General features: G+C 30.8%; 1 protein-coding gene and 1 long non-coding RNA gene across 2 annotated transcripts; one reads left to right on the top strand and one right to left on the bottom strand.

Moving 5' to 3' along the window:
• Positions 1 to 204: 204 nt before the first annotated feature.
• LOC139512990 (uncharacterized) lies at positions 205 to 1384 on the top strand. Its single transcript, XR_011662368.1, has 3 exons — positions 205 to 306; positions 729 to 795; positions 1297 to 1384. It is a non-coding gene; the product is annotated as an uncharacterized lncRNA (long non-coding RNA).
• A 1997-nt stretch (positions 1385 to 3381) lies between these two features.
• On the bottom strand, positions 3382 to 17108 carry LOC139512975 (putative RNA polymerase II subunit B1 CTD phosphatase RPAP2). The gene is made up of 10 exons (XM_071301007.1): positions 16972 to 17108; positions 13908 to 14082; positions 10958 to 11056; positions 10294 to 10359; positions 9087 to 9205; positions 7520 to 8630; positions 6492 to 6589; positions 5903 to 5983; positions 4574 to 4642; positions 3382 to 3540 (listed from the first exon to the last, which is right to left on the bottom strand). Exons 1-10 carry the CDS (start codon positions 16992 to 16994, stop codon positions 3396 to 3398), a joined length of 1986 nt encoding a protein of 661 aa, XP_071157108.1. The 5' UTR covers positions 16995 to 17108; the 3' UTR covers positions 3382 to 3395.
• Positions 17109 to 17207: the final 99 nt, after the last annotated feature.

Genomic DNA, 17207 nt, shown 5'->3' with positions numbered 1-17207 from the left:
TTCACTCTTGCAAAGTATTTTTACTAAAGGATATTTATCCTTTATGACTTGATTTAGTATATAATTTACGTATTGAGTAATGTTACTCATACATATTCATGGGGGTTGAAATTGAACTCTTGTTTTGATTGGTTCTTGGTTATTGGCGGTTAAATTGAGTTTTCCTTTGTGTACCTTGGGTAGAATTTACCTGGACACTGGTCAGTGAAAGACGTCCATTATTTACCTAGACTATTATAGCAGAAACCCATATTGACAGATTGTATATTGACTATATTCATCTACATAGTTTTCCAGACATGACTAGTAAGTTGCACTTCTTCTTTATTAACATTTTGACACGAATTAATAGATTTGGTTAACTTTCCTATTTTCTAGTAAATACTCTTCAGATTGCATGTTTATAACATCGGAATGAAAGATTTGAATGAGCGTATTTTTGGTAAAGAAGCTAGGTCATATTTTTATAAAGTAATGTAATATTTGCCGCTGATCATAGCGTAATTATGTAATGTTTAGAGATATCGTAATAACAGTATTTTATGAATACTGCATGTAGAAAAATGGCGGCATGTATGATAAGTTACATTATATTGTGAAAAGAATGTTCGAATTACATGTTAGCGTAATGCTATTTTTATATGGACGAATTGAATACAATTGTCATGCGATTAGTATTTTATATAATTACGAAGAGTCCGTTCTTATTATTGTATTTTGGTTTTCAGGACTCTGATGTAGACTATTTACTTTGTGCCAAGTTCCTTATTTACTAGAGAACTCACTCCACAAGTGGTAAGCGCATAATTTGTAGTTTTTGTATTATTTTATACTATAGAAATGATAGTTCTTCATGGATTATTTCCATTGGCGATTTGCGCGTTTTTAGCAAATCAGTGGTAGAATTTATATGTTGGTATTCAGACATAGTAAATACTTTTTGAATGTTGTAATATTTATTAAGTTTAATTGTAAACTTTCATGTACTTGCGAGAAGTAATTTTAAGATACATTTAATATATTTGATTGTAAACGCAATAAAACTGGTTACCGTTATAATTAAATGTCGGTCAGAGAAACCGGTTTGTTAAAGTACATGTGACATGTGATGTACATTTCACTACACGATTGAATGAATGAACATTCCATAGTAAATGTGTATCTACTGTTTATAGTAACACTATTATATTAGGAATCGTTTGAACTGTATTAAAATTGTCTGTGATATAATATGTGTATAATATATTCTATATGTTACATGAACTATCATTAATGTTTATAATCTTGTTATTTCAGAGTTTTTATTCTCTGGTAATAAAACCATCCGAACCTTAGAAAGTCTTTCGTTTATTTCATTATACCGGAAGAGACCCCTTTCACACATAGATAACAAAAAATATCGATCATTGGGATAAAAACCGGATTGCATGACAACTGATTAACCCGATATTGTCGTTTTTCCAGTGGACGAGTCTATTACGTTTTTCGACACGTGTGTTGAAACTTATTTTTGTACGACGTTTTTATATTTTTTTTCTTTATCAGTTTTTGTGCTTGAAGATCATTATTCACCAAGTTTTCTGAGAGCTACGCGAATCTGTTTTTCTTGTTTGTGAAATGACGATTTAATTTCGTGTTTGTCCGTGCAACCTCCCTTTTTTACAGGAAATTATGAAACGATGTCATGCGATGTTCATGATCACTGATCAATAATATTTCATCGAACTTAATGTTAAGAAATGATGACAAAACAGCATATAAGATAAACATTTTGTTAGTAAGGTGAAATATATATTTATTTTGCATATTTTTTCTGTTTTGAAAGATATTTTTTTTCTTTTTTTTTTCCGACCGACCGACCCGACTTTTTTATGCGAAAAATCCGTAAACCAACAAATTAAAAAACCGTGGCCTAATGGGAGTGATTGTGCTTGATTTTCATATATGATGAAGACATAATCTTTCAATCAGTTATATTGGGGTTTGGAGCTAGCATGTCATTAACTGCTAGTAGTCCTTTCTTAATTCATGTAATATTGTCATTTTGCTTAGTTTTTTTTGTTACTTATTCTGACAGTCACGACTTCATTTAAACTGAATTTTACTGTGCGGATTGCAGTGTTTTTGTTTTTCTATATTGGTTCGAGGTATAGGGGGAGGGTTGAGATTTCACAAAACATGTTTAACCCTGCCACATTTTTGAGCCTGTTCCAGGTCAGGAGCCTCTGAACTTTGCAAGTCTTGTATGATTGTTAATTTTAGTTAATTTATATGCTTTGGAGTTTGATGTGATGTCCATTATCACTGAACTAGATCACATTAATTTAGGTGCCAGCTGAAGCACACCTTCAGGTTGTGGGATTTTCTTTTTTGTGTCGAAGACCCCTTGGTGGCCTCTAGATATTTTTTGGTCTTTGGTTTTGTTGTTGTCTCATTGACACATTCCCTATTTCCATTCTCAATTTTTTATCAGTCTTGCTGGTTACATCCGACCTTGACCTAATTTTCATGCTTAATTGGTCAATGTTAAGTCATGTGTTTTGGTCTGTAAAGCAATAGGTCAGTTAGATTTGGTGTATTGAATATTGTGAGGTGTACATATCTCTCTGACAGGATTTATTTGACCTTGATGGCTTGACCCCATCGTCATGGATCTTTCAGCATGTGAAGTTTTTGTGATACTTATAATAGGCCCTTTCTATTTTAGACTTTCAACATGAAATCAATTTTCCAAGCAGACAAGACATTTCAGTATGCGCACTCTTTTGATTGTGATAGGTCATTTTTTATTTTGTTCTCTTCAGAAATTAAAATGCAAGTTTCCTTTAGCTGTAAGTCTGTTTTTCTACATCTACAATGAATGTGTTGCTTAAGAAACAAAAGAGCTCAATTTATCAGTAAAAGATTCATTCACTTGCTAGCCTGTAACCCAATTCACTCTTGAGGTATAGACAATTCTTCTTAAACTGTAGAAAGCACATAAACCATAGTGTTGATAGAGGAATGTTTAATGTCCAGTGGAAAATTAAACGTATATTCAGGTTTGTACGAGACGACGAACACACTGAGCCAGATTTGTATGTGAAAGCAAACAAGAATATAGGTCATCCTTTCTAGACACATTATTCTAATTTCAGGCATACCAGTCTTTTCTCTTACTCATAAATGTTGTTAGAATATTGGATAGTCAGCAAATTTTAAAATCTTTGGTTTGACCTTTCCAGGGATTGTACTGACAACCTTTCACCATAGAGACTAAAAGGCTATCACAAGACAACTGAGACAGCCATTTGCTTAGGATATCAACATATAAATCTAAAAACTCTATAGTCAAAGTCCATCCATAAAATAACCTTAATTTGGCCAAAAAATACTCCAGTATATGGTCCCATATTTTAATTAGTGATAGATAATAAGTCATCAATGTACATATCAATCTGCTGTAAGTTAGTTCCTAGTCTGCCAAGTAAAATCTTGAAGTATGTCACAGATGTTGGTTGAAGGAATGCTTTCTTTATCTTAATATTCTTCCTAGACAGCCTACAAAGAAAATATATACATATATATATTGTGCTGGAACATATATACTAAATAATTTGTTGAAACATCAACAGCAGTCTCATGTCGACCTTTGTGTTTAATCAGTATCTCACAATGTATTTGTTTATAATATCCTACCAAATCAGATCCTGGTAAGAGAAGATAATGTAATCAGTTGTTAACAGTAGTCATACAACTTAAAAGAATTAAACGATTCTACTGACAATATTTACCAATGGAAGAAACAATGTCACTCTTGTTGACTAAAATACAAAGAAAGTGCCTGCACCTGGCCAAAAGCCTGTAGGACAGCAGTTACCATCACTTCATGTCTGTCATCTTTTTATTTTTTGTAAATAGATTCTTTATGAATTAGGTCATTAGTTGTTTTTTTCATTTAAATTGTTCACATTTTTCATGTAGAGGCCTTTTTTAACCTACTATAAAGTTTGTTTTTCTTTGTTGAAGGCCATACTGTTGCATATATTGTATGGATGGTATGAGCTAGAATGCTGATTTTCTACAGAAACATTTGTTTATAAGGTGTTAAACTACATTTTAGGTTAGGTTTAATATATTACATTTTATATAGATAACAGAAACTTTTTATACAGAAACTATTACACTGGAGGTGGAAGTCCATACGTTTATATGCACCTGCTTATAAATCAGCTTCAATCATATTTTACATTCTGAAGGTGTAAATCAATCTTAAAATATATAGACTTATAAGTTTTTGGTTGGGTTATGTTGCTCAGTCTTTAGTTTTCTCTGTTTGGTAGACTGTTGTTTGTCTTTTTGTCATTTTTAATTTAAGCCATGTGTACAGACAAAAATATACACCTTGGTAACAATTTGATACTGACCTATATTTTGTGCATTTAACCTACGGTAGCTATTCATTCACTGATAAAAATAAATTTAAATGCTTTAATAGGACGAAAATTTCCAGAACTTTCATTAGATAACTCTAAATTACCGGTAAACAATAAGGTAACATTACAATGCAAGTAGTGTCTTAAGCAGTACTTACATTCTCAGTAAAATAAGATTGATAATTGTCCATTCTGCTGGCTTGTGCAGGATATTTTTGCTGTCAAGACTGAAATATAAACAGATGACAAGTGTCTCTACAGATTTATATACCCAATTTAATGCAAAATAATAATTAAAATACTAATCTTTGTTTGGAATTAGTAGAATTATTTTCTATACATGTATCATATTTATAAAGTCATTAATGTTTAAATGTTCTTGTATAGTCTGCAACAAAAGTTGCTTTAGAAGTTCAAAACACACAACCATTTTTTTTCTAAGAGGATAACCTTTGTCAGCCAGTCATTGTATGCAAATTAGAGCTCATATTTATGCGAAGTGGGGTAATTTTAAACCTCAAACATAATGTGGATTTGATATTTAAAATTATTTGGAAGAATTTATCCTGTCAGACAGGATTTGATCTATAAGTGTACTTGATTCAAGTATGACAAAGTCAAATGTTTACCTAATAAGAACAGATAAAGATAATTTTATTCTTTATATGTCATACAGATGAAATAAATTATAAAATTGGACAGAAAAAGTTCACATTATCATGAATAATTGTGCTAAAAGTGCCCTTACACTACTCCTTTCCTTTAAATATGATGAAATACTGGTTTTTGGTGTTGTTTGTGTTGCACATTTGTTAATTTTCTATGTACTGTTGTTTGTTTTTTGGTAGTTTCTTTTTTTGGCCATGGTGTTGTCAGTTTGTTTTCAACTTGTGAATTTGAATATCCATTTAGTATCTTTTGCCTCTTTTTGAAAAAGAATCACCAAATTCATTACTTGAGTATATTACAGTTGACTCACATGATGACAAAAAGTCCCCAAATAGGCATGAGACATGACAACCTGCCTAAATTGGGCATCAAATGATTATTTTTCAATGTTTTTTTAAGAGATATTACAGAATACACCTGAATAAATTACACAGCAAAATAAATTTATAGATTCCCTATAGATTTTATATCAATAAAACAATAATTTTAGAGGCAGGTTTTTGAGAAACAGATATTAGAAGTAAAAAAAATCAAATATTTTTTACAATGTTTGCATGCATCTTATACATTGATTCTTCTATCTAAAGAATATTCAAATTGCTTTCAGAAAGTATAAAATTAACTTGGTAAATTTTGAAACTCAGTGAGATCTGCCATTTAAGTACCTATTATCCTAAATCAAAAACTAACTTGTCATGGGATGAAGGAATAACAGATATACTTACAGTCAGATGCATATGGAAACACAGACAGACAAATATTATGTCCTTTACAGTGGAGGGTAAGATAAAAATGTCAATAAAAATGCAGCTACTAACCTGAATGTGCCAATCATGTCTTTGTATTCAGTATAAACGTCTTGTAGTGTGAGCTTCAAGGGAGATAACACATCTTGTATCCTAAGGGGAAAAAAAACATATGTTCATTACATATATTTTGTTTTGGTTTACAGCAAGTTTTATGTGGTTTTATTTTTAACATTTTATGTATTATATGAATTACGTGTATATCTTAATGATGTGTTGCTATCTAATTGACATACATTGTATATGTTTTAAATCAAACTCAGGAAGAGGGAATATAATTATGATTACTTAGAGATAATGAGAAATAGTTCATACTTTTTTATTGAATTTTTTTTATTTCAAGTTAATAAACTGAAATAAATTTGAGTGTTAACCAGTCTCATGTCAAGTGTGGAAATATTTGTATAACAAATTTGGATGAAATAAATAAATGAAAATGGAAGTCATTTTTTTGTTAAACGCACATTGACACAAACCATCAGATTGTGACAAATAATATCATATAGTGAATTCAAGAAAAGCAACTAATATGGCAAGAAAACAAATTTTACTCAGTGCCAAATCTGTCAAAAAAAATAACAGAAGATAATTTAAAACTTACACGTTTTGTAGTCTCTCCATTACTATTTTTCTTCTTATTTGCATCTGATCATAAGTGTCCACTGTAGGCAGGTATACAGGTGTATTTTCTTGGTAATCCTATAATGTGAATAAACATTAAATGAAGAAGGTAGTGTTCTTTTTTTGTTGTGTGGATGTATTACTACCCTGCCATGTCCAGTCTGTGTTTTTGTTATATGTCTTTCTACTTGAAAACTTATCAAAGTGTTTGGTAGAAATCAAATCTAAAAGCTTAACTATAATTTTCATCAGGTTTCTGCATACTAGTGTATTCTGTGGAAAATGCATAGAATTAGGGAAACAAATAAAAACATTATGGTCTTTTCTCTTGGAGAACTTACTAGAGGTTTAAAAATGAAAGTTAACATTTTATTTTGAATAACCATGAGTGGTCAAAATAAATAAATAAATGAATGACTGTACACATTTGTATTGCTGTTGTACATTTCATTAACCATTGTCTTGGTATCAATCCTGTAATTTTTTATTTTAAACCAATAAAATATCTTATCTTAACAAACTGAAGTATGAATTAACTGATAGTACCTTTTCTGTAGGTTCAGTAAACTGAAGTATGAATTAACTGATAGTACCTTTTCTGTAGGTTCAGTAAACCAAAGTATGAATTAACTGATAGTACCTTTTCTGTAGGTTCAGTAAACCTAAGTATGAATTAACTGATAGTACCTTTTCTGTAGGTTCAGTAAACTGAAGTATGAATTAACTGATAGTACCTTTTCTGTAGGTTCAGTAAACCGAAGTATGAATTAACTGATAGTACCTTTTCTGTAGGGGACAAACCGAAGTATGAATTAACTGATAGTACCTTTTCTGTAGGGGACAAACCGAAGTATGAATTAACTGATAGTACCTTTTCTGTAGGGGACAAACTGAAGTATGAATTAACTGATAGTACCTTTTCTGTAGGGGACAAACTGAAGTATGAATTAACTGATAGTACCTTTTCTGTAGGTTCAGTAAACTGAAGTATGAATTAACTGATAGTACCTTTTCTGTAGGTTCAGTAAACAATTCACCAGCAAAGTATCGCTGGACTTTATTTGCATAATCTTTTGTTTCTACTCTCAATTTTTCAAATTCAGGTATTGGTAGCCTTTGATCTTTATCATCATCCATATTGGATTCAGTACCAATATCCTCTATTTCAAATTCTCCCGCATCTACTCTTTTACATAAAGCTTGATATAATGCGTCAAAATGTGTTTTTGACCAACTCTTACTAGTCTGATCCTGTTCTGCTGGTTTTTGTAAACATTCTAAGGTTTCAGTTGTAATCCATGTTTTAACAGACTGACATATCAACTGAATAACAGAATGACTAGACATTTTGGTATTTTCTGGTTTTGGCTTAGTGTCTTTTTCTTTGCTAACATCAAAGGTTTTACTACATTCACTTTCAACAATATTTTTGAAAACTGATGATCCATCACTTATGTCTCTCTCTGATATACCAGCGTTTTTCTGTTCATGTTCTACATGGACATTTTTGGGAAAATTGATATCTTTTCTATGAACTTTTGAAACATCTTTATCAATGGGAATGTGTTGCTGATTAGAACTTTTGGTCTCTAAATTTTCTTGTGTTTTTGGTTTTGTATTTTGTACCATTGAAGGTTCAGAAACAGTTTCTATTTCAGTCAACTGACCAAGCAACTGTTTTCTTCTGTCTAATAATTTCATCAACTGTTGCATTTTATCTTCAGTTTGTGAGGGATTATCTCCCTTTGTACTCTTTGTCTCAGGTATTGACTCTACAGGAGGACAACCTGCATTTTCTGTCTGGGCGACTGAAGTTTTACAATCACTTGCATCATTTTCTGTAAATGTCCCCTCAAATTGATTATTTGTTTTAGTCTGATCTATATCTGTACAAACATGTTCATCTTTTTCATCATCTGGATCTTCTACACAACCTTGTTCCAACAAAGTTTCATCCTTAAGTTTAATGTCAGCTGTTTTTCTAGTTATATCATTAATTTCTTTGTTGTTGTCATCAGACTTTTTGACCTTTGATTCTGATTGGTCAAGTTTATTTAACTGATGAACTTCTTTCCATACAGTTTCTATTGGTCCAACAACTTCTACACCTGGTAATCCACTGAAACAAATCATAATATCATTGATTCAGGTGAGCTATTATTGTGATAGTGCAATGTTCCAACCATTTAATGTAAGCTGAACAATAATTTTTATCTGTAAAAAAAGTATTATTGCGCAATAGTTCTACATTGATGATCACCTCATACATGTCAAAAATTGTATGACATTACTTGAACATATTTTCTCATTGAATCTCAGGCAATGCCAAATTTCTCAAATCTATTCAAATTTCTAAAATGCCTGTTTGTTCATCACTGGAATCAGTGAAATTCTTTCATTACTTTAAAGACCTAATACATGATCATGGCTTTTTATGTTTATCAACATATTATTTTCTGCAACAAATATTGTTTTTTAGAATGATACATTTGGTGGATAGTTGTTGTAAATATATTTTTGAAATAGTAAAATGTCAGACATAAAATTAGTGAAGATTTTAAGGTAAATCTGATACCTGTTTGTAGTAAGCAGACTAACACAAACTCTCTCCTCTTCTCTTGACCATAATGGAGTTGTAGATAACTGAGTTTGTAGGTGTCTAGAGGCTTTGTAACAATGGTTACTGCAGAAACTCTGTTCAAATAAAACAAACATTATTACATGTATGAAGTCAAAATAACTCTGTTCAAATAAAACAAACATTATACATGTATGAAGTTAAAATAACTCTGTTCAAATAAAACAAACATTATTACATGTATGAAGTCAAAATAACTCTGTTCAAATAAAACAAACATTATTACATGTATGAAGTCAAAATAACTCTGTTCAAATAAAACAAACATTATTACATGTATGAAGTTAAAATAACTCTGTTCAAATAAAACAAACGTTATTACATGTATGAAGTCAAAATAACTCTGTTCAAATAAAACAAACATTAATACATGTATGAAGTCAAAATAACTCTGTTCAAATAAAACAAACATTTTTACATGTATGAAGTCAAAATAACTCTGTTCAAATAAAACAAACATTATTACATGTATGAAGTCAAAATAACTCTGTTCAAATAAAACAAACATTATTACATGTATGAAGTCAAAATAACTCTGTTCAAATAAAACAAACATTATTACATGTATGAAGTCAAAATAACTCTGTTCAAATAAAACAAACATTATTACATGTATGAAGTCAAAATAACTTAAGAATGTTTTCGTCATAAAATCTGAACAACAACCTTATAAAAAGAGATGACACACAAATTTTAAGAGGCAAATAGCTCTTGATCACAAAACTGATGGTGGTTATCAAATTGCAACACAACTTTTTGAAGATGTCGTTTAACAGAATTTTTTGCACAATCATCTAATACATTTTCTTATGTTTTCATTAAATTTTGCTATTAAAGCATGTAGGTGGCCCCATTATGGTCAAATCCAACCTTGAAATCTGAGGTCTAATTTAAAACAATTAGTAACTTGTAACCGTAAAAAACTTTCAAACTATACTGAAATGTGCTTAAAAGTTACCTAATGACCTGATGCATTTATAAAAGCCACCTTGAGACTTAAGGGAAGCCACATATAGACAAAAGTTTTTGTTCATTGCTTAATATTATAAATTCAATTTAAAATAAATGTGCATGGTTTGTTTCGATTATTTTTCATTGCTTTATTCTTAAGATCAAAGTTTCACTAATAAAAGCTACGTCATACCTTCCTCTCAGTTATATCATAAACTTTGTTATCTTTTGTGGAGATGTGGTATTTCTGCTTGGATATCTGTTAATATAAAATATGTAAATCACACTTTAGTAATAAGGTACCAAAACATGCTAAATGTACATGCATCAAATTCAACATTCAACATTCAACAATAGTATACAGTGTAAAAAAAATAATATTGTCAAAGTATTAATTTTTGTAGTTTGTACAAAATTAAAACAATTTTAAATCGAACAAAAGCACATGAAAAGATACAGATATAGCAGCCATTGCTATCAATCATACGAAATGAAAGATTCTTCATGCATTATATGATGACCATCTAGATCAATAAAAGTTGAAGGAGTTAAAGCTAAAAAAGTTGCATATGCATGTTGACCTGATAAGAATACACACACTCAGACTCTTGATTCTAACAATAAAGGTTCTATGAAGAAAACAGTTATATCTGATCGATGACCAAGTCAATTTTTACACTGACCAAAATCTGAAAAATGGTTTATTTTCGCTGAGTTTTATCATTTTTTTAACTTCTGGTGCTAGGGAATATTTCCATGATTAACTTATAACAATTGATAAATAAGCAAAATCAAACTCCTCACAAATGATTCTGTCTTTACAGTATACAGTATATAAGTTACTGAAAAGAACTTACAGCATTAAGTGGTTTACAACATACAGGATAGCCACATGTCTTTGTTATGGACCTTTCTTCAACAATATCTTCATAATGGTGAGGTGCAATAAACTGGCACTGAAATAACAAATGTTGTTTCTGTTTACTGTGGATTCGTTTATTTTTGTGGGTATCAATTTTCGTGGATTGTTGACAACTTGAATATTCGTGGATATTTGATTTTTCGTGGTTTTGCTTATCTCTGGATACAAAGTCTATTGAAAATATGTTATTCTTTAAACATTTGAATTTGTTGTTCACCTTTACCCATGAAACCCATGAAAATTGGTATCCCAACAATTAATAAAGAATCCACAGTATGAGATTTATATTAATTAAGTATGTGAAATGAAGGCCAAACTTCTAAGGTTTATTAAATTGAAAAAAATGAGCACTCTCCATTCTCAATCCTTAGCTTATTATGTTTTTTATGGAGTTTTTTGTGTGTGTGTTTCATGCTATGGCATTGTCAGTTTTCTTCCATTTAATGTCCCCTTGGTATCCTCTGTTTTTTTAAATATTAAGATGGAGACAGTAGAAGGTAAAGTTATGAAGGAACAAAAAATTTCCATGAACCCACTACCTTCTTCATTTAATGTGCATGCAGAGTCACAAACCACAACAATCTGAAGGTGCATACATATAAAATAGTTAAATTTATAGAGCTCAGCAAACAGAGACATACAACATGTGAAACAAAAATGTGTCCCCAGTACACGGATGCCCCATCCGCATTATCATTTTCTATGTTCAGTAGACTGTGAAAATGGGGGAAACTTTCTAATTTGGCATTCAAGTAAGAAAGATCATATCACAGGGAACATGTGTACTAAGTTTCAAGTTGATTGGACTTCAACTTCATCAAAAACTACTGTGACCAAAAACTTTAACCTGAAGCGGGATGAACGAACGGACGGATTGAATAACAAAGGGATGCACAGACCAGAAAACATAATGCCCATAAATGGGGCATAATAAATGGGGCATAAAAAGCAATTCTAATCAAAGTTCTTTTTATGCTACAAATCATTATGTCAAATAGTGTGGGACACTTGTGCTTTTCACATGTACACAATCGAAAATTAAATAGTTGACACAGCATAGGTTTCGGACACAGAATGAATGTGGTCTAATGAACTTAAAATATTTTTTTTTTCACATCCCCCTTTCCTTTTTTCCAAAACTGATCTCAATTCAAATTTCTAATGAAGTTTGCAACAATAACTACTCATTTAAATACATCATAAAATATTAGAATGTAACAAAAGGTGCTTGTTATCACTGAATGGTAAAGATTGTTTTAATTTATCAGTTGGTAGTAAAAGTGAATATACATTGTATATTGTATAAAACAATGATTTAAGTTGATTCAACTACTATTCTGGACAAAGAAAAATAACTCAAATCAATTGAAAATTTCTTGCTATTGCCATTATTGTGCAATTACGGTAGATATTTCTTGCTACTCCGCAATACTGTGCAATTGAAAATATTTGCTATTGCACAATACTGTGCAATTGAAGATTTCTTGCTATTGCGCAATACTGTGCAATTGAAAATTTCTTGCTATTGCACAATACTGTGCAATTGAAGATTTCTTGCTAGTGCTGAATACTGTGCAATTGAAAATTTATTGCTATTGCACAATACTTAATATAATAATTTTGGATCCTGATTTGAACCAACTTGAAAACTGGGCCCATAATCAAAAATCTAAGTATATGTTTAGATTCAGCATATCAAAAAAGCCCAAGAATTCAATTTTTGTTAAAATCAAACTTAGTTTAATTTTGGAACCTTTGGACTTTAATGTAGACCAATTTGAAAACGGGACTAAAAATTAAGAATCTATATACACAGTTAGATTTGGCATATCAAAGAACCCCAATTATTCAATTTTTGATGAAATCAAACAAAGTTTAATTTTGGACCCCGATTTGGACCAACTTGAAAACTGGGCCAATAATCAAAATTCTAAGTACATTTTTAAATTCAGCATATCAAAGAACCCCAAGGATTCAATTTTTGTTAAAATCAAACTAAGTTTAATTTTGGACCCTTTGGACCTTAATGTAGACCAATTTGAAAACGGGACCAAAAATTAAGAATCTACATACACAGTTAGATTCGGCATATCAAAGAACCCCAATTATTCAATTTTAGATGAAATCAAACAAAGTTCAATTTTGGACCCTTTGGGTCCCTTATTCCTAAACTGTTGGCACCAAATCTCCCAAAATCAAACCCAATCTTCCTTTAGTGGTCATAAACCTTGTGTTTAAATTTCATAGATTTCTATTTACTTATACTTAAAGTTATGGTGCAAAAACCAAGAATAATGCTTACTTGGGTCCCTTTGTGGCCCCTAATTTCTAAACCGATCAGACCTCAACTCCCAAAATCAATCCCAACCTTCCTTTTGTGGTCATAAACCTTGTGTTAAAATTTCATTGATTTCTGTATACTTATACTTAAGTTATTGTGCGAAAACCAAGAATAATGCTTATTTGGGCCCTTTTATGGCCCCTAATTCCTAAAATGTTGGGACCAAAACTCCCAAAATCAATCCCAACCTTCCTTTTGTGGTCATAAACCTTGTGTTAAAATTTCATAGATTTCGATTCACTTAAACTTAAGTTATAGTGCGAAAAACCAAGAAAATGCTAATTTGGGCCCTTTTTGGACCCTAATTCCTAAAATGTTGGGACCAAAACTCCCAAAATCAATCCCAACCTTCCTTTTGTGGTCATAAACCTTGTGTTGATATTTCATAGATTTCTATTCATTTTTACTAAAGTTAGAGTACGAAAACTAAAAGTATTCGGAAGACGACGACGCCAATGTGATACCAATATACGACCAAAAAATTTTCAATTTTTGCAGTCATATAAAAAAAAATGATTCCAAAAATTCAATAATCAAAACGTACTGAATCTTTAAGAAATTCTTCAGTTATTGGGTTTTCTATCAGTCTTTCAACAATACGAAAGGCTTTTTCTTCAGATGCAACTTGTTTTCTGATCTTAGCTTCTAATAACTTTTTCTTTTCCAATTGTTTATTTTCTTCCTCCTTTCCTGTCTTCTTCTCTCTTCCTTTCTGATATCTTAAAAGAGAAGTAAAAATTATTACATCATTATAAACATTTAACAGATAATTACATTAATGAAAATAGGACAGTTTATTGACCAGGCTGTTATTTCCTAAAAAAATATATCATGCATATATATATGGAAATTAAGCAAATATCCAGATATTATACATTTGTATGTTTGACCATATCTGACATAACATATCAATCATAACATTATGTTGAGCATAAGAATAAAAAATAATGGACATTGTTTCCTTTGATCCATTGATGAAGTCCTAGGAAAACCCCAACAAGTTTTGAGATGTAATATAATAATTTAGGTATTTACAGTATAAATAATTCTACACTTAGGAATAAAAGGGGTAATAGATTGTAATTGGAGATTGTAGAATGTATGTCAATTAGATGGCAGTTGAATTAAAATGTACGTATACACTTAAAAACCTCAAATAGTTGTATGTTTTGTACTTAATGAATAACAGAATTCAGTTAAAATCATTTAAAATATCTAATTGTGTTTTAATTTTATGCCATACGGCATGGGTTTTCTTCATTGTTAAAGGCTGTACGGTGACCTATAGTTGTTTTAATATCTGTGTCATTTGGTCTCTTGTGGAGAATTGTCTCATTGCCAATCATACGACATCTTCTTATAAATATCGGGGTGGCTATCTTTCCAGACGAATAACACTATGCCTAGTTGTGGGCCATTGCTTTGCCCATGTCATTTTATGTGCCTACAGAAGTGTGTGTAACTACTATCTTCAACAGATGATATTTTGCATAATCTGGTCATGGATTTTCCATTTTGATATCATGGGTGAAAACAGTGATATCAATATTTGTGCTAAATTTCCATTTTTCAGAATTTGACAAGGGAATACAACAGTATAAACTTCAAAGAATGATTAAATCTTATAAAAAATTGAAATAACAAGGAAAAGAGGAAATACAAGGTAATTAATCTGAGAACTATAATTTTACCAAATTATTTGCCTCGCTAGAGTCTGGAGGTAAAAAAATGGTTTATAAGTGTAAATAGCAATTCAATATTGATTATATCCTCATGTGATATATTTTGATATTAATAACAATTTTCGCTAATGGGTTTAATTCATGTTTCTACAAAAGACATTATTTTTTCTAATTTAAAATGCAGTTTTCAAACTTTGGGATTAAATAAAAAAAGAGTTGACTCTGTTATCCCCTTTATGTCTTTTAAGCTTACAGTTGTCTAAAAAGAATTGTCAATAGTACATGTACAATGTATATTGAATAAATAGATTTGCTGGTTTGTAATAAGTATGACCAAAAATCACAAGACAGTCATGTGACTTGAAGAACCAGTATCTGACAGGCAGAGGACATAGCTGTACTTAATAACACCCTTCAGACAACATTTCTAACGGTGCATCATTTCTATCAATGCATGGTTTTTTTTACATTAAATAAGAATGTTGAACTTTGATTAAGTTTGTTCATACGTCTTTAAAAGCGACTTTGAATATGTTTGACATTTGTCATGTTCTAGTGTTTTTGTTGTTCCAAATACATGTACACCTTATCACTAATCCCGGCTGACCCGGCTGCTTGAACTTTTGACGCACACAACAATCATTTTCCATTGTGGCGTCAGATATTTTGTATTATGACGTCAAAATTTTATGGGAACCTGTGTGATATCCAGTAATGGCGGACAAATAGCGATAAGGTGTATAAAGTAACCGGAAAACATGTAAAAATGTACGAGAGTGCAATCCAAACCTTAGCTGCGGAACTGTAGCTCTTAGGTCCTTATGTTATTTTTTGACTATTTGCGGACCATAAATAGCCAAAAAATAACATAAGGACCTTTGAAATATGGATGGTATAAAAAAATATGTCATGTAAGACCCCGTTCACACTAGCATTTTTTTTAATCGATCTAATTAGAATCGATCTAAATAAAACCAGTTAGCGTTCACATTATCTTTAATCATAACGATCTCTATCATTCTAAACCGATCCACTGCATTCACACTACAATTAAAAACTCAATTGATCTAACCTTTTTACCCGTAAAACTGTAAACATTGTGTATAAATAGAACTGATTTATTAAATTCATCTATTAATACTATGACACACACACTTGAGAAAAAAAATGGATAAAGTTATTGTTTCTCCTTTAGGTACAGGTGTTATTGACGTTTTTTTTAATTTTGAAAAAAATATCTGTAGTAACGAAGTTACAACACGACGAAATATTACGGTTCCTGAAAAGAAAAAAAATCATCATAAGAAAAGAAGACAAAGATTTCGCAAATCTATGCGATGGCGAAGACAAAATGTTTTCAGTTTGTTTTAAATGTCTGTAAACAGAGAAATATGGGTTAAACAACGAACCTTTGAGATAGTATTGACGCTGTACATGCACATACGTTATTTTCGATTCAATCGTGGTAGTTTAAACCGATCTCTGCGTTCACATTTAAAGTAAGATCGGTTTACTTTAAATCGATTCGAACTAAACTACCTCTTTTGGTGTTTTAGTTTAGACCGATTGAAGATCGATTCAAAGCCTTCACATTGGCCCTTAAATCTATCTAAAGTGAACCGGTCTAGTTTAAATCGACAAAAATGTCCTATAGTGTGAACGGGGTCTATGACGCAACGTTTTTTGTATGTCAGATTGTTATCTTAAATATTTTAAGTTCACAGCTCATTAACATATGATAGTTTTTAACGATTTACAGAACAATATAAAATGCAATTCCTGTTTTTTCTTTAATTATCAAATACCAGAAAAGGTGAAAAAAAATCATTTCGAGACGAATTGACCACTTAATGGCAAAATGTCCGTAAATATGTGCCGATACGGCGATATGACATGTACCACTGACTGAAATAAATAATTGGTTACTTTTCATTTGAGTTCTTCTTCATTTTGAGAGCAAATATCTGCAGCACAGGTCGCTATATATATGGTGTGTTAGTTATGTCCAAGGATTACGAAATTTTGATCATGGGCGCAGACATCTTGAAAATAATCTCTAAATTAACAAATCTCAACTTTTATTTTCTTTTCGATTCATAAATATAGACCATAAAATCTACAGAAATATCATTATTATTTGGCATTATATAAGCTATTTTATG

Source organism: Mytilus edulis, chromosome 2 (assembly GCF_963676685.1).
Source record: "Mytilus edulis chromosome 2, xbMytEdul2.2, whole genome shotgun sequence".
Taxonomy (NCBI): domain Eukaryota; kingdom Metazoa; phylum Mollusca; class Bivalvia; order Mytilida; family Mytilidae; genus Mytilus; species Mytilus edulis.
This window is presented reverse-complemented; position numbering and strand designations above follow the sequence as displayed.